The sequence below is a fragment of the Argentina silus genome (assembly GCF_951799395.1).
Source record: "Argentina silus genome assembly, chromosome: 4".
Classification (NCBI taxonomy): Eukaryota; Metazoa; Chordata; class Actinopteri; order Argentiniformes; family Argentinidae; genus Argentina; species Argentina silus.
In genome coordinates, this window is record NC_139658.1 from 9,233,390 (window position 1) to 9,250,889 (window position 17,500).

General features: G+C 47.9%; 1 protein-coding gene across 1 annotated transcript in view; it reads right to left on the reverse strand.

Moving 5' to 3' along the window:
* Nucleotides 1-17,500, reverse strand: part of col7a1 (collagen, type VII, alpha 1) — a gene marked incomplete at its 5' end in the record, with an annotated part of 56,230 nt that overhangs the window by 29,563 nt on the left and 9,167 nt on the right. Inside the window, 39 exons of the mRNA XM_083667682.1 lie at nucleotides 1,005-1,085; nucleotides 1,184-1,219; nucleotides 1,430-1,489; nucleotides 1,893-1,964; nucleotides 2,200-2,232; nucleotides 2,723-2,758; nucleotides 2,894-2,929; nucleotides 3,240-3,284; nucleotides 4,107-4,142; nucleotides 4,268-4,312; nucleotides 4,434-4,469; nucleotides 4,700-4,759; nucleotides 4,874-4,945; nucleotides 5,038-5,091; nucleotides 5,214-5,240; nucleotides 6,812-6,925; nucleotides 7,224-7,298; nucleotides 7,465-7,518; nucleotides 7,674-7,709; nucleotides 7,844-7,915; nucleotides 8,286-8,399; nucleotides 8,595-8,639; nucleotides 8,791-8,817; nucleotides 9,068-9,109; nucleotides 9,569-9,738; nucleotides 9,828-9,971; nucleotides 10,193-10,319; nucleotides 10,739-10,875; nucleotides 11,388-11,537; nucleotides 12,476-12,595; nucleotides 12,758-12,904; nucleotides 13,051-13,182; nucleotides 13,584-13,730; nucleotides 14,436-14,567; nucleotides 14,676-14,819; nucleotides 15,647-15,916; nucleotides 16,192-16,311; nucleotides 17,155-17,301; nucleotides 17,406-17,500. The exon at nucleotides 17,406-17,500 is cut by the window's right edge and continues 31 nt beyond it. Coding sequence (XP_083523808.1) covers nucleotides 1,005-1,085; nucleotides 1,184-1,219; nucleotides 1,430-1,489; nucleotides 1,893-1,964; nucleotides 2,200-2,232; nucleotides 2,723-2,758; nucleotides 2,894-2,929; nucleotides 3,240-3,284; nucleotides 4,107-4,142; nucleotides 4,268-4,312; nucleotides 4,434-4,469; nucleotides 4,700-4,759; nucleotides 4,874-4,945; nucleotides 5,038-5,091; nucleotides 5,214-5,240; nucleotides 6,812-6,925; nucleotides 7,224-7,298; nucleotides 7,465-7,518; nucleotides 7,674-7,709; nucleotides 7,844-7,915; nucleotides 8,286-8,399; nucleotides 8,595-8,639; nucleotides 8,791-8,817; nucleotides 9,068-9,109; nucleotides 9,569-9,738; nucleotides 9,828-9,971; nucleotides 10,193-10,319; nucleotides 10,739-10,875; nucleotides 11,388-11,537; nucleotides 12,476-12,595; nucleotides 12,758-12,904; nucleotides 13,051-13,182; nucleotides 13,584-13,730; nucleotides 14,436-14,567; nucleotides 14,676-14,819; nucleotides 15,647-15,916; nucleotides 16,192-16,311; nucleotides 17,155-17,301; nucleotides 17,406-17,500 — 3,490 coding nt within the window. The remainder of the gene's footprint in view (nucleotides 1-1,004; nucleotides 1,086-1,183; nucleotides 1,220-1,429; nucleotides 1,490-1,892; nucleotides 1,965-2,199; nucleotides 2,233-2,722; nucleotides 2,759-2,893; nucleotides 2,930-3,239; nucleotides 3,285-4,106; nucleotides 4,143-4,267; nucleotides 4,313-4,433; nucleotides 4,470-4,699; nucleotides 4,760-4,873; nucleotides 4,946-5,037; nucleotides 5,092-5,213; nucleotides 5,241-6,811; nucleotides 6,926-7,223; nucleotides 7,299-7,464; nucleotides 7,519-7,673; nucleotides 7,710-7,843; nucleotides 7,916-8,285; nucleotides 8,400-8,594; nucleotides 8,640-8,790; nucleotides 8,818-9,067; nucleotides 9,110-9,568; nucleotides 9,739-9,827; nucleotides 9,972-10,192; nucleotides 10,320-10,738; nucleotides 10,876-11,387; nucleotides 11,538-12,475; nucleotides 12,596-12,757; nucleotides 12,905-13,050; nucleotides 13,183-13,583; nucleotides 13,731-14,435; nucleotides 14,568-14,675; nucleotides 14,820-15,646; nucleotides 15,917-16,191; nucleotides 16,312-17,154; nucleotides 17,302-17,405) is intronic.

Consider the following 17,500-nt stretch of genomic DNA (forward strand, 5'->3'; position numbering starts at 1 on the left):
CCAAGGAGACGAGGCTTGACTCGGTGTAAACACATTAAACTTTTACACAATAACCCCGCTTACATCAACCGGACCGAACGTGGTGCCAATATAGCTAAGTAAAAGATCGAGGTAGACTTGCAGCACTGCAGTATGAGTTAAACTTTGAAACGATTCCTATTGCAGTATTGGTATCAGTTAAAATAGTAGTTGCAGCAGTAGTAGTTGCAGTAGTAGTAGTAGTAGTCGTAGTAGTTGCAGCAGTAGCAGTAGTATTAGTAGTAGTATTAGTAGTAGTAGTAGTAGTAGTAGTAGCAGTAGTAGTAGTATTAGTAGTAGTAGTAGTAGTAGTAGTTGTAGATGTACCTCTAGAGTGGCGATCAAGGACATACGAGGCAGAGGAGAGAGAGAGAGACAGAGACTGCAGAAGCATTAGAGGACAGTGTTAGAGGGTCCAAACATGATGGCATGTCAACACATCATGCAACAGAGATGTCATACCATACATCTAGTATTAGTACAGTTAACTAGCTGTGGTTATGGGAGCAGTGGAGACAGGAATCGGGGGAGAGGCTGGTAGAGGCAGAAATCGGAGGACGGGCTCATTGTAATGCGCATGTGAGTGTGTGTCGATACCATTCCTCGTCCCGTGCATTACAATGAGCCCGTCCTCCGATTTCTGCCTCTACCAGCCTCTCCCCCGGTACGGGGAGTCATTCCTTCTGATAGTGGACCATACAGTATTGCATCAGATACTGTTGGTTGACTTCTAGACAAAAACGACAAAGTGTAAATGTATAGGTGTCAGAAAGGATGTTATATAAGCTCTTGGGATGCAGTAGGGTTGTGAGTGATTGCAACAGTAGTAACATGGTTATAGATTAGTAATAACAGTGTTGACATATTCAGACAAAGATGAGTAAAACAACCAAGGTTAGAGCAGATGACTGTTGTGGGTGTGAGTATAAAATACAGGTGCCAGGCAGAGATAAAGGCTCCAGGGTAAAGAGGACACTGTCTCAGACCTCCTTCCCAGGGAGGCCTAGCTTCCCTGGGATCCCCGGCCGGCCGTTCTCCCCCCTATCGCCTGCTTCTCCCGGGTCCCCCTACGACACAGAGGGGAAAGTGGTTCAACAATGACAAAAACAACAAACGACTCTAATGAAAGTTAGAGGACAAAAGCCACCGGGGGCATGCGTCTCACCTTGGCTCCGTGCCTTCCACTAATGCCAGACACTCCCTGAAGGGAAAAGCACATGTTTATGTATTTAAAGACTGCCAAGCAGAGATTGTATAGGGCACGACCTCCCCTGTCAGCTGTTACAAAGGGAGGCTAACATGAATAATTGATGAATACCTCTCGAAGGCTTTCTGAACATCAAGGTGCGAAAGTTTGTTGCTCAGATAAATATTTCTACAGCATGTCGTCAGAACTCCTGTCAGAACTCACCCGTTCCCCTTGCTCTCCTTTAGCACCAGGCTGGCCCGCGGCGCCGGCCCCTGGTGGACCCTGAGAGAAGCAGAAACAAGGGAGAAGGGAGAAATGAGAGACAGGGACGAGAATCGATGTAGACTTGAACTTGACCCACTTAAGAGCACACCATACACTGGTACAGTGGTAGGCACGCACGCATGCACGCACTCACACACACACAACCACGCACACACACACACACATACAAACAACCATGCACACACACACATACAAACAACCATGCACACACACACATACAAACAACCATGCGCACACACACACATACAAACAACCATGCGCGCACACACACACACACACACACACACACACACACACACACACACACACACACACACACACACACACACACACACACACAGAGAGTTCAAGTTCTCCGGGGCATGCATTGCATCATCATGTACTGTGGGTACCAACTCACTTTTTCACCTTTCAGCGCAGGCTCGCCCTTATCCCCCCTCGGCCCCTCAGGACCAGGCAAGCCTCGCTCACCCTGAGGGAGGAGAGGAGAGGGGGGGAGGAGAGGAGAGGGGGGGAGTTGAGGAGAGGAGAGGAGAGGGGGGGAGTTGAGGGGAGGAGAGGAGAGGAGGCGAGGAAAAGAGAAGAAAGGAGAGGTGGAAAGGAGGAGAGGAGGAGAGAAAGAAAACATTAGGACATGGTGGTAGGTAAGCGTATTGACCACTGACATGGAGATGGATGGTATCAGTTGGGTAAGATGGAGAACATACCTGATCCCCTTTCTTCCCAAGTGAGCCTGGCCCCTGGATAGGTACAATGACACAGAGAGACACAATGACACAGAGCCGTCATTACTAGGGGCCTGAGCAATTCATCACTTGTTCTTTCTCTTGTAGTTCCACCTCCCAGAACCAAGAGGGCGACCACAGCGTGTGTTGATACACAAGTTGACCCAAAATACTTACGATACTTTCAGCAGAATGCTGTACACTTCTCTTTTAACAATGTTCATAGGAGGATTCCAATCATGTAAGCACATTTTCAGTAAAGACTGAAAATCTGTTGCTAACATGTCTGGAGTGTGGAAGCACATGCAGTGCCGCCTTGAGGATAAGCTTGGAATTACATGTTGATAATGTGACACGTCAAGTGGTCAAGAATTCCTCAGGTCTTTATTCATGACAGCCATGTCCCTACAGTACAGCTTGACTGGTATCACCACCTTCTCCTTGTTTCTGAGTTAAGCATTCATGGGACTAATCAATCCGAATAGAATGATCAGATGAAACTTACACTCCTGCCTGGTTCACCGCGAGCACCCTCGTTGCCCTGGAAACACACAGGTTCACAGGTGTGTATTCATAAATCATACAATTGTTCAAATGACATCATCTCATAATTCGGTCAGTGTTTATATTCATTGAAACATTTGAAGCGATTGAGATTTCACTGTATCAGTCTCACCTTTTCTCCAGAGATTCCACTTGTGCCTGGCAAACCCTGTAAATTTAAACATGAAATGATTCACACATACACATACACACACACACACACATACACACACATACACACACATACACATACACATACACAAGACACACACAGACATTGTGATGGACTGCATTGACAGGTCTCTCTAAAGCAAGATCTCAAACAATTCAAAGAAATACAAAATATGGTAACGCTTTACAGTAAGTAACATTAGTTAATGCATTAGTTAACATGAAATCACGATTAATTAATGCATCTACAAAGAATTTATTATCTTACTCAATAGCATGCCGTGGAGGTATAAGCCTTGGGTACTCACCCTCAGTCCTGGTGTTCCTGTGGCGCCGGGCTTTCCTGACTCCCCCTGAAACACAGCACCACACAGAGGCGAGAATAAGCAACTGCAGGACAAAGCCAGTGGCCTTCATGCCACTGTAACGTCTCGTCCTGTTTCTTAGTTTATGTTTATTTTAGTTTCATGTTATTCATTTATTGTTTCCCGTTCATTTTTGTGTTACTCACCTTGTCTCTCGTTTCAGACACTTCACCACCTGCCCTTGTGTGTTATCTGTCTGTGTGATTGTCGACCCCGCCCTGATTGGCTTCACCTGTTCCTCATCATCCTTCTCTGTATATTTAGTCTGTGTGTTCCCCTGTCTCTGTGCCAGTTCGTCTGTGTACCTTCGTGTCATACGTCCCAGCATTTCCTTGTGATAAGTGTTCCTGGTTTTTGATCTCCGAGTGTGTTTTTGACTTCGCCTTTTTGCCTTCCCATTATCGGATTATCTGCCTGCCTTTTTGAACTGCCTACCTGTGTAGCAAACCCTGCCTTGCCTACCCCCCTTCCTGGGTTATCTGCCTACCCATTGACTGCCTACCTGTGTACCCAACCTTTCTAAAAGTAAAGACTACTATTGGATTTAAGTTTTGTCTCCGAGTCGTGCTTTTGAGTCCTCTGGAGTTTGAGTACTCCAGCCATTACAGCCACTGTGAAATGAAATTTTTTTCGGGTGGAATCCTAACTCAAAATCCAGGCCAATAAGTTGAATCATTTTGCTAATTTCCCATTGACATCAATACAAGATTTACATGAATGTCGGAGTTACGCCTGTGGATCTCGAGTTACTGTAGGATTCCACCCTTAAAGTCCTTGTAAGAGGTGTTAACCAGATGATGAATAACTCACCCTCTCACCAGGAAGGCCACCAGGTCCTCTCTCCCCCTGCAAAGAGGACACAGTCATCTAGCCATCTGCACACAGTACAGCCTGACAGCCCCAGTCTGCTTGGCTTAGTAGGGGCCCACACCAGTGGAGGCTGGTGGAGGTAGAAATCGGAGGACACTCACCCTATCTCCCTGTGACCCAGGCTCGCCTGGCTGGCCCCGGTCGCCCTGACAGGACACAGAGAGAGAACAGGGTCATCTACCTCTCCATCAGCTCATTATCCAGAACCAACACGTGGAGATTTGATTGAAGATTTGAAGATATAGGTCAAAAGTAACTGAGTCTTACCTTGCTGCCGATTTCTCCTGAAAGCCCTCGAGGACCCTAAATAAACACAAACAACTCAAACATGAGGTTCAACGCAACACTGATCATACTGACCATGCCAAAGTGGATGAATATGTATGAATATAGTCTACAAGACTTAAGTAGACTGATGTTGTATTGTGTTTTTAGCTGTATGCATAGCTGTGTATGAATCAATATATCATTACACAGCTACATTGATTGTGTGTGTGTGTGTGTGTGTGTGTGTGTGTGTGTGTGCATCCTACCCTATCTCCAGGCTGTCCAGCCTTCCCTGCAGGTCCTGGCAACCCTTCTGCACTCTCCCCCTGAAACGCCAAAAAACAGTCAGTACACCTTCTCAAACACTTATACACAGACACAGACACACACACACACACACACACACACACACACACACACACACACACACACACACAAACCTTGTCTCCTTTGTCTCCCGGTGTTCCTGTAAGTCCTCTTGGGCCCTGAGCCCCTGGGGTTCCCCCAGACCCCTGTTACAAAAGAAAACACAGCACTTTATGATAAGCGCACACACACACACACACACACACATCAGCACAATCCAGTGATTGACAGAGCTTACCAGTGAGCCCTTCTCGCCCTTCACAGCTACCCCACTGCCCACTCCTGGGGGTCCCTGCCAGCAGAATAGACAGAGGGAGAGAGAGAGAGAAGATCTGATAATCAGTACGCCCTTCCATTCCTAAACACATGTATCTGCAGCTAGAGGACAAGCTGGTGACAGAGTGACTCACTCACCCTCTCTCCCGTACTGCCCTGTTCTCCCTGCAGAGAGAGAGAGAGAGAAGGGGAGAGGAGAGACATTAATTAAGCATAAATATTGCCCCACATGTTATTCCCTTCAGGGCTAGTAGACCCTAATCTGCATAGAAATATACAAATCTTAGTCTCCCAGATACATACATGCCCTACTTGGCTGCTCTCACACACACACACACACACACACACACACACACACACCGCACCCATATACTGCACCATGAACATCAAGGCCTCTCCACAAGAGGAGAAGATACCGGTTGTCAAGGAAACTAACAGAAGGGCAGGATCAGGTAGAACATAGAAAAGATAAATATATATATATATATATTTACATATTTAAAAAAAAACTGATAACTGAGAAGTGACAGAATGGTAAGAAAAGAGAGAAAGGAGAAAAGGGTAAAAACAAGGTCTCTCTTACATATAAATCTCAGCAGAAAAGCCTTCATGATTCAAACCAGACATTTATACCATTGAAAGTCTCATCATTTCTCTGCTGCCTGCTCTTTAATACCATACCCAGAGCATTGAGAGGGGTTCTCAGGCTTCTGACACATTTTAGATGAGACACTGAAAAATGTATGAATGCCTTCAAAGTAACATCAGCCATAAAGCCCATCTATCTTTGAGTGCCATTCAAAATATATAGTTCACTTTACGAGACACTTTTGGGAGCAAATGGCCAGACATCTTATTCATACCAACTAAACAAGACGCCTTTGACAGGAGCTACAGCTCTCTTCCACCCCCGTGTGGACAGCCTTGGTATTGTCAGTGTGGGGTAGTAAGGTCCATCTATCCCAAGTCTCACGTAGCCATACCTCTAAATCACATTGTTCTCACGCCTCCTTTAGGAGGTCTGGAGAATTTGAGATTAGCCGGATATCTGGCTTGGATAGAACCTGGATGGAGCGATGGGAGAATGTGCTCGCAATTTCATTGGATGTTACATTCCAAGAACCCTCCCCCCACCCGCCCGTAGATGACTGCTTGTTGTGATGTGTGTCGTCTTGACTCTTTTCCGACCAAGTAGGACTAGTTTGCAGAGAGTTGTTGCTCGATGCGAGCTTGCAACATTGAAGAACGTGAAGGAATAACTGAATTCAGTTTTGCCTGAAGTACGCTCTATGCACAAAATCGAGTCGATGAAGGCATCAGGTATTTGATGGGTTTGATGTGTGGTGAGGCGTCACTCATTTCAAATAGGTTTCCACCCCTTTGTAGCTACTTTCTGCAAAGGATTTCACAACAAGGAAAGCTTAGTCTCAAGAAGGTTTATCTATCCTTAACGACTGATCCAGTACCAGTTCATTATGAGGTCACGCTTGAAGTAAAGGAAAACACTGTTCTTGAAGTCAAGAGAGAACTAATTCGAGACCAGCTCATAATTCCACCTCCTCCCTCATGCTGTAGCCATTCCTGGCTTTGATACATCTCTCTTTCTCCACAATGTGATCTTCTCAGTGATCACTGGATCCAGGACCATGTTTAAAAGGATGTTCCACTGACGGTTTCCAGAGATGGATTTTGCTTCCTTATATAGTGAGTGGTGATATGTTGAGCCTATCACTGACCTTGATGGATATCCCGGGGGTGCCAGATATTCCTGGGCGACCGTCTTGTCCGGGGTGTCCTGAAAGCCCAGGGAAGCCCTTGGCTCCATCGCTGCCTGAACGGCCTGGTGTACCCTGGGATATAGAGTTTTAACATCACTAATCATTTAACATAGGATACATAATTCGTTAAAGTTGAACTAAAAACACAATATGACCCAAAAAACACTCACGCTCATCACATCTTTGGACTATTTGTGCTTTAGTGTGTGTGTTTTATTTTTTTATTTTTTATTTTATTAGCCCATTTATTGTTGTATTTGTTTTTACAGTTTTTTCACATACATTTTCACATTACATGTTTTTCACATGATCATTTCAGTCTGTGATGGTACACTTGGTCAGGGTTAGGAGTGGTGTGTGTGGGTCTTACTGATATTCCTGGGATCCCTGGTTCTCCTTTCCGCCCAGGAAGACCTCCTCCTGAGAGGGCCGATCCTGGCTCACCCTGAAACAGAGCCAACCAACCAGCTTAGTTGACATTAACATGCACACACACACACACACACACTCACACACACTCACACACAAACACACACACACACACACACACACACACACACACACACACACACGCACACACACACACACACACACAGGTGTGTCCCACTCACCCTTTCGCCCTTGTCCCCCTTTGAACCTGATACACCTGTCAACCCAGGCGCGCCCTGGCAAAGACAAAACACTTAAAACACAGTAATGCACATCCCAACACACACACACACATACATACTGTACATACTAGTACTACAGTATTACATGCATAAATAGACCGACTAGCTGTACATACTATTGATCACATTGTCATTGCTAAGATACTCACAGGGTCTCCTCTGATACCTGGTAGCCCCGGTGAACCCTGAGACAGACAGACAGACAGACGAAAAGGGAGACATGTTTATAGTCTATATGGGCTTGAGATTGAGGCTGTTAGTTTCACATATTGTCATCTGTCCAGTGGTCTTTGTCCCATGGTGGGCCCTGACTACTCACTGACACTCCCCCAGGTCCCGGGGTCCCTGGTCGCCCTGGCGACCCTGGGCCCCCATCCAGTCCAGGGAAACCCTGTCGAGAGAGAACAACACTTGACAACAGCAATGTTCATACTACACTTCCCTACGGCCCAGAGCCTAGAGATCAGCAGCACTGCATGTTTTAATCCCCCCCCCCCTAATCTGGGCCTGTTTAACACTTGGGGCACACAGGTGAAGGTGTCGTAGGCGTAGAATGAATTCTACTCATGCTGATGCTCTCTGGCCGGTCACTGACACATAATAATCAGGGAGTGAAGAAAACCAGCAGCACTCTCCTGACTGAGGGGTTGTACACTGAGTGTGTGTGTGTGTGTGTGTGAGTGTGTGTGTGTGTGTGTGTGTGTGTGTGTGTGTGTGTGTGTGTGTGTGTGTGTGTGTGACAGGTAATGTACAGTACTCACCCTCTCCCCCTTATCCCCTCTGAGCCCCACAGATGGGCCCTCGCTCCGGCCTGGCTGACCCGGGGGCCCCTCTTGTCCTCTGGGGCCCTCTCTACCAGGCAGACCATCACGACCCTGGAGAAGACACACACACACACACACACACACACACACACACACACACACACATACACACGATTTCATCAAATGCAATATAAACTATAAGACAATAAGTTGATGGTGTGTTCGTGTTTCAGTTGCCAGTGATAATAATAATAATAATAATAATAATAATAATAATTGTAATAATAATATTAGTGAGTGACTCACAGGCTCTCCTTTGCGTCCGTCAACGCTATCTCTGCCTCTCTCGCCCTGTGGGGGTGAACCAATGACAGATCAGACTAACAAATGTCTCCAACCAACACTGACCACAGAGCTTCTATGAGATACAAACACGCATCAGAACAGTAGTAAAACCTAGTAACACCTAGTAGTGAAACCTAAAATGTGGTTATATGGTTACCTTCTCTCCATGCTGTCCCTTCTCTCCCTGAAGAGAGGAGGATGAAGGGGGTAGTAGGGAGAGAGATGGGAGAGATCAATGGAGGACACACGAGGATTGGATACATACTGTACATTGCAAGACTTAAACAAGTCCAAATGGCATTCCATGTGTATCGAAGCAGGATTGAAAACAGTACATCCATGGCCGTACTAAGCCCCTGACGATGAAGGTGGATGACAGTGTGTGTGTGTGTGTGTGCATGTGTGGATGGATGAGATACTGTAGCGTTACTCACCCGAGGGCACTGTGTGGTACACTGCGTAGGCCCGGGGACTTGCTACACACACACACACACACACACACACACACACACACACACACACAGAAACAAGAACAGAAACACACATTTGAGACCTAGAGACATATACTGTAATACAATACCACACACACACACACACACACAAACAATGACCTAATGATAAGACTCTCAGTCTCTGATTCTCTCTCTCTCTTTCTCTCACTGCACCATGTTCTCTCCATTGCTCCCCTCTTCCACCACCCCTCTCTCTTTATCTCTCGCTCCCTCAGTTCCTCTCTCTGAATCTCCCCCCTTACAGCTTTTTCTCTCTCTCCCTCTCTCTCCCTCCCTTCTCCTCCTCAATCCCTCCCAGCCTCCTGCTTTCTCTCCCTCCCTCCCTCCCTCCCTCTTTCCCACCCTCCTCCTCCTCATCCCTCCCAGCCTCCTGCTCTCTCTCTCCCACCCCCCCCCCACCCCCCATCTTTCCCCCCATTCCACCTCTGGTATCCTGGCGATGCCACAGAGCAGGTCAGCCAGGTCAGAGTGCAGGGTGCCCAGCTGTGCGGCGTCGCGGGCGTACAGGAGGTTCTGGGTGCTGCCGTCCGTCACAGACTGGCGAAGCTCCTCCGAGTCCGCGCGGCCCAGGCCCACCGCCAACACTGTCACGCCTGGCAGACACACACGCAAAACACTTGAGAAACATGCAAATGGAAGTGTGTGTGTGTGTGTGCACTTTATACTATCCCTGTGGGCCCACCTGTGGTTCTGATAGCATGAGCTGGGACAGTGATGTTGTCAGAGGATTTGCCGTCGGCGATGATGACCACGGCGCCGGGGACTCTGGGTCGCCGTCCCGCCACGTTGGTGAGGAGGTACTGTCTGGTGAATGTCAACGCCTGACCTGTAGGGGGAGACAGAGAGCTGTTTTTCAAACACAGACACACAGTTTGTACACAGTTTGTATACTGTACACAGTCACGTAAACATAATGTACGCATAATCCACACATAAACACAGCTGCACATACTGGATGCAAACACACATAGACATAGTGTACGTAACACACACACACACACACACACACACACACACACACACACACACACACACACACACACTCACCTATGTTATTCCCTGGGCTCTCATCAAAGGGGGTGGACAGGATCTCCTGCAGTAGTGTCTCAGTGTTGCTATGACGATTGAGCAGGAACCAGACCTTTGGCCGGGCGCCGTACACAACTACCCCCATCTGGTGGGACAAAGTCACGCACCAGAGAACACACACACACACACACACACACACACACACACACACACACACACACACACACACACACACACACACAAATACAAACACAAACACACACACACACACACATCAACACACCACACCACACAAACACACTAACTACCAAACATACACATCAGTCCTTCAACCAGTGGACCTTACATTTCATAATCTAAAATCCATACAGCGAATCATCGAATCTCCAAAACCTCGGAGAACGTTCTGGCTTCTCTGTAGGCTCTTGGTGAGGCCGGAGGTGGAGATGGGCTCATTGTAACGAACGGAACCGAACGAACCCATCCTCCCGATGTCTCTCTCCACCGGCCTCCACTGGTTCTAACCCTGTGTGACCCCCCTGTCTGTACTGTACTGTACTGTACCTGAGAGTCGCGGGGTCCGATGGTGGTGAGTGACCCGGCCATGCTGGTCAGGAGGGAGATGAGCGGCTCCGTCAGACCCGTCCTGTCACGAGAGGCCGGGACCAGGAACACCACGTCCAGGCGGCCCTCCGTGCACACTGAGGAGAGAGGAGGGGGGAGGGGGGGTGAGTGTCGCGGAGGTGATTTGGAAAATCGTGCTCTCCTGGTGAGGCAGCCCTGCCAGACATCATCAACTCATAAAAGTGTCGCCCCTTGGATCTTGAGGATGTCCTCTCGGACTAATGGGAGACACTTGGGTCTTCCATGTGGGAGAAACCAGGTTCGAACCCCGTCCATCACGTGTAATAGACTGTACTGTATGTGCTGTATTCGGACTGAGAGACAGAGAGAGAGAGAGAGAGAGACAGAGAGAGAGAGAGAGAGACAGAGAGAGAGAGAGAGAGACAGAGAGAGAGACAGAGAGAGAGAGAGAGAGAAGAAGTGGATTGGATGAGAGAGTTCAGTTTAGGAGTGGTGAAGAAGGTGTTGTTCAGGGTGACTTCCAACTCTTCAAGTTTATTAGGATAGTCACATGGTGGTTGTACATTGAAGCGAAATACATGAGGAGGTTCTTCCACACGACCAGACTCAAACGGTGGGGATGTCTTACCCGTGCGCTCGTCCACAGAGGTCTCGGGCCCCACCTCCCTCTCAAAGCTAGGCTGCAGGGTGAAGCGGTACCTCAGGCCCAGACGCAGCCCCGTCACCCGGTACGAGCTGGACAAACCAGGGAGCGTCGTGGACTGACCAGGCCCCGGGTCTGTTTAACATATACAGTACACACACACACACACACACACACACACATCAAGATTTAAGACGCAAGATTCAATACTTTATTGCTGCACCGGCCGAGATTGTGTTGTGTAGTGTTGGTTTTTCTTTTGTGGTCAAAAGAGTTCTTAATTAGAATTGAAATACTATGTCCTAACTTTATTACCAACAAAATAAAATAGGAACACAACTAAGTGGTGGTGGATATAGTATCAGAGGTATGATGGGTTTATTGTAATCTTCAACAGGTACAACAGGCCGAGTTATTCTCCAGAGCAACTAGAGACTTTACCACATTACAGATGTTTTATACACAAACACAAACAAGATGAGATATGTCAGTTTCACTCCCCATCCTGTATATTCTTGGCTTTCAATGGTAAGTATTTTTAATCAGTGATGCTTCCCTCCCTCTATTCAAGTATAAAGCTCTCCCCAGGTCACCCCAGGTCACCCCCCAGGTCACCCTGCCCTCCTGGCTGGATTTTTGATTACCCTGGGGAGGATAAGGGATGTGGAAATCAACCATATGCCTGGTTCTCATGTGCTGTGCTTGTGGTGCAAAAGTATCATTGTACTGGGACCTGTGCCCACTTATGATCCATTATATGATTATACCTCATTAAAACTAAGTTCGGAACGTCTCTGTAAGTTTTACTTCATGTTTTTGGTTGTTAGTTTTCAGTGTTGTCTATAGTGTGTCTATGTATGGTAAAGTTTACTTTTCAAACCACATTATGAATTTGTTTTAGTGTGCCATGCTCATAAAAGGACAAATCACAAATCAAATATGAAATACATCCGACATGATACGTAATCCCACCCAAGAGGATGAACACAATCGATTAAAAGATGAGAGAAAGAGTCTAAATGTTGTTCATTCATTCATTGATTCCTTCATGCTGTGTTGTTGTTGTGTCTAACCTCTCTCCTCTCTCCAGCGCAGAATGTATCCCGTGGCGCCGGGCAGTGGAACCCAGCCCAGCAGCACAGAATTCTGGGTAATCTCTGCCGCACGCAAACCTGTGACAGCCTGCAAGCCAGCTAAGGAAAGGAGAGGAGAGGAGAGGAGAGGATGAGTGACAAAATCCAACAAAAAAGGATGAGATGAGATGAAGTGAACGTAGGAGAGGCGATGGCGGGGGAGAGACTAACGTGAGAGAGAGAGAGAGAGAGAGAGAGAGAGAGAGTAGAAGGCCTGTGTACCTGTGTAGGCGGTGATGGTGACCGCCTCGCTCTCTCGGTCTCTCAGGACGGCGGCCAGCCGCACGGTGTACCGCTCCCCAGGCCGCAGCCCGTCCAGGTCAAACGAGGTCACTTCTCGACCAATCAGACGGGTGGATTCGACTTCTCCTGCAGAAGACAAGTGAGGGAGAAATGCGGTTGGCAAAATACTAAAAACATCTGTATATGTGCGTATGGACGCGCAATGTGTGTGTACTGTATGTGTGCAGGTGTATACTGTGTGTGTGTGTGTGTGTGTGTGTGTGTGTGTTTACCCAGTGAGGACCTCCAGTAGATGCGGTACCCAGTGACACCAGCCATGCCTCTCCAGCCCAGGCGCAGCGCCCCTGGGGTTGACTGCAGCTCTCTGAACCCCTCCACGCGGTCCGGTGACCCAGAAACCCCCGCTGCACACACACACACACACACACACACACACACACACACACACACACACACACACACACACACACACACACACACACACACACACACACACACAACAACACACACTGATCCATAACACAACGCCACAGACCGAAAAACGTTCTAGAACGTTGTACAGTGTCAGAACACAATGGCAGACATTATTCTCCCAATGTAACATACTGTACTTTATACCCTGTATCTATAACATAATATACTATATACCCTGTATCTATAAAATACTGTACTATATACCCCTGTATCTAAACATACTGTTCTGTATACCCCTGTATCTATAAAATACTGTACCGTATACCCCTGTATCTATAACATACTGTATAAACTGTAGGGTGTGAGGTGGTGTGAGGACAGGTACACTCACGCGTGGTGACTCTGACCATCACAGGGGGTCCTTCTCGGTTCTGGACCTGAGCCATGACCTGGACCTCGTACTGAACCCCTGGGTCCAGATGCTCCAGGTCCACGGCAGTCACGTTCCCCCCCACCAGCTGACTCCTCTCCTGCCCCCCTACAGGAACACCAGGACAGAAGGTTTTGATGTAACCCTTATTTTACCAGGTAAGTGGCAGCAAAGGCCTTGGGAAGAGTTGCAGGGGAGAGGAGAGGGAGGTGAATAAGCCTGTTGAAAGCAGGGGACGGTCATAGAAAACTAACCCATATGAATATGAGGAGATGTGGGCTGTATTAAGTGGGATAATATATTCTGGGAATTGTAATCATGTTTTTTTGATTAGGATCTGGGGATGAAGCTATTCCTGCTATGTTGTGAAGCACTGGAGGCTGATAGAAGAGTGGAGGTATAACAGGTTCATTGTCATGCATGCATGCACACACACACACACACACACACACACACACACACACACACACACACACACACACACACACACACACACACACACACACACACACACACACACACACACACACACACACACACACGGGGGACAGAAGAATGGAATGAGGAATCAAATTGTATTCCGCTCCATGCATCACAATGAGCCCGTTCTCCGATTTCTACCTCCACCAGCCCCCACTGCTGTGAAGTGGAGGGAGAAGTGGTAATGTTCATATCCAAGATGGCTCACTATGGCTGCGATAGGTATTGACACAAAACCATTTATGATGAGAGACTGACATTCATGGGATGAATCAGAAAAGCAGTCAGAAAAGAAGCAGACTCCAACTCTCCAACAATTTCGGAAACTCTCACCATCTGTTCGCTTCCAAGCCACGCGATAGGACGTCGCTCCTTGCACTCCCACCCACGTTACCCTGACGACCTCTCCTCGGGACTCCTGCACTTGTAGTGATGTCACAGTTCCAACCACAACCTGCTCTGATGCTACACAGAGAAAGAGAGAGAGAGAGAGAGAGGGGAGGAAGAGGTCAATCAATATTATCCTTTTAGGTTTAGAGGTAAGCTACATGATTGGATGATGGAGTACAGTACCTGTTTTAACGTTCAGGCTGACGGGACTTCCTTCCCGAGAGCCCATCAATGAGGAGACTGTCACTCTGTAGGATGAGTCCTCCTGGAGCCCGTCTAGGTTGAAGATAGTGACATCACCAGCCACACTCCGGGACGACTCCTCTCCTGCAGACAGGCAGGATCAGGCAGAAAGGTGAACACTCATAGGAACCACTACTCAACTACTAACTAACTAACCAACTAACTAACTAACTAACTTACTAACTAACCAACCAACTAACAAACTAACTAACTAACTAACTAACTTACTAACTAACCAACCAACCAACCAACCAACCAACCAAATAACCAACTAACTAACTAACTAACTAACTAACTAACCAACCAACTAACCAACTAACTAACTAACTAACTAACTAACTAGACTACAGCTATCTATGTCTCAAACCCTATAAATAAGACAAAGCGGGGCGGGTCAATGCTCCAAACAGCTGCTGATAACACTGGTGGAATCTCAGAAGGCTTTTCTTGCGTCCTCTATCCTCACCACCTCCTCCTCAAACCTCATTGGAGGAGAAGGTCAGTGGTTCCGCCCCTTCTCCGCCCCTTCTCCTCCAATGGGTTTTTGAGAAGGAAGCGAGGAGAGAGGACACAAGGGAAGACTTCCTCCCACTTCCGTAGACGCTGCAGAACAGGAGGGATGTATTTCATGGTATAATGTACTTGTGCCAAAAAGGTCCTCTCTATATTACTACTCTAAGAGTACTCACTACGAGAATGAAGGACAATCAGACAATATCTAAGTGTACACAAGTTTTTCTCACTTACAAGACAACTATAATAAGCCACACAGTACAGTATGTATATATAATTAATAATGTAAGTATATTACAATGTTGCTTTTAACCGATACAGAACATGTGATACAAACAATGACCTCCGATGACCCTCACCGAGCCTGCCCCCTTACTTATCATCGTAACCACGCCTACCATCTGTACTGCGCCAGGTAATCTTGTAGCCGGTTGCCCTGGAGACAGGTAACCATGCAATGCGTATTCTCCGAGAGGTGACGTTGTCAACCCGGAGGCCGGTCACCGAGTGGCCGGTGTGGGCGTTGGTCCTGGCTGAGAGGGTGACCGCCTCCCCGACACGTTGACCAATCACGGCAGCGACGCCCAGGACCAGGGCCTCGTCTGGCGTCAGACCCTCAATCGTGTAGGCGGAGGCGTCTCCCGCCAACACACGGGACTGCTCTGAGTCTACAAGACAGGAAGAGACACACAGTTACACACGCGCACATACACACACACACACACACACACACACACACACACACACACACACACACACACACACACACACATACGAGGGACAACGCCGCATCTACAGTATGAGTGAGAGTAAGACAAACAAAAGGGAATGGAAATAGCAGCTGCTGCTATGCTTCTACAAGACCTATATCATCGTGATTTTTTTTGGGACATACTGGAAACATTGACCCAATCTCAGCCGGCATCGGACGGACGACACTTACTGTTGCCTTGTCTCCAGGTCACTTTGTAGCCTGTTGCCCCAGCCACACCCGTCCAGGCAATTCGGAGCCGTCGACTGTTGGTGTGTGTCATGCGCAGGTTGGTCACTCTTCCGTCTTGCTCTAAAGTCGATGCGTCCGTAAAGAGCGTTAAAACAAAGGGCCACAGCAGTAAAAAGGTATCCAGTACAACATGAGTACTGAAACGTTCTCACATCGACTGTCTCGTTGACCTAAAATGACATGGTAATTATCATGCCTCTGGCCTGTGTGTGTTTGAGTGTGTGTGTGTGTGTGTGTGTGTGTTTCTCCCCTATCTCCAGTGCCCCAGATGGCCCAGGCAGCCTGTGACGGGCCCTAAGGTCTAGGTAGATTAGATTGCATTTACAAAACATGACGTAACTGACTGCCTTCATACAGACAATGGAGCTGTGGTACTGTAGGTCTAGGGCTGGGAAAGGTGGGCCTGGTTGACAACAAGCCCCTGTACATTACCTCCATACACTGTCCCATGTTTGTTTTCCCTCTGCCTGGGCTTGCCTCACCTCAGTATGAAGAACCATTCATCCGTTCATGCGTATCATCCACTGACAACTATTCATCCTGTTTACATCAAGTTGGCACACACACACACACACACACCAAGCACCTGATACCAGACAAGACCTGCACCCATTCAGGCATGCCATATCCTATAGCAGGGACTGGCTGGAACATGTACTGGGACACTGTGTGTGTATCATCAATCAAATCAAATGCTTTCCCACCCCTCCCCCCCACACACACGCACACACACACAACACAGCACACAACACACACATGCACAGGGGGATCAGAGGACAGGGATGGTGTAGTTTGGCGCCCCTGGAGCAATTAGGGGATAAGGGCACAATGGCGGAGGATTATGATGCCAGCAACCCTCCAGTCCCCGGCTCCCGTGCGTGCGTGCGTGCGTGCGTCCCTCACCTGCTTTGACGTAGACCGTTACTGGGTCCCCATGGTGGTCCCCGACCACCGCTGTCACACTGATCCCATAGGACACGCCCTCCTTCATATCTCTAAGGTCAAGGGTCGTCAGGTTTCCAGGGATACTGCGACTTTCTTCTATTCCCGCTGTGATGGGAGGCAGTTGGAGTCTTAACATAGTGACGGAGCAACTTTTTGTCCTTGAAATTGCCAAAATCAAATCGAACGGTCAACACTCAATCTTATCGGACCTTCGATGCTGATGATGTGGATGCGGTACTGTGTTGCCCCGGCGACCCCGGTCCAACCCAGTCTGACGGCGTTGCCCAGGGACTCCACCACTCGC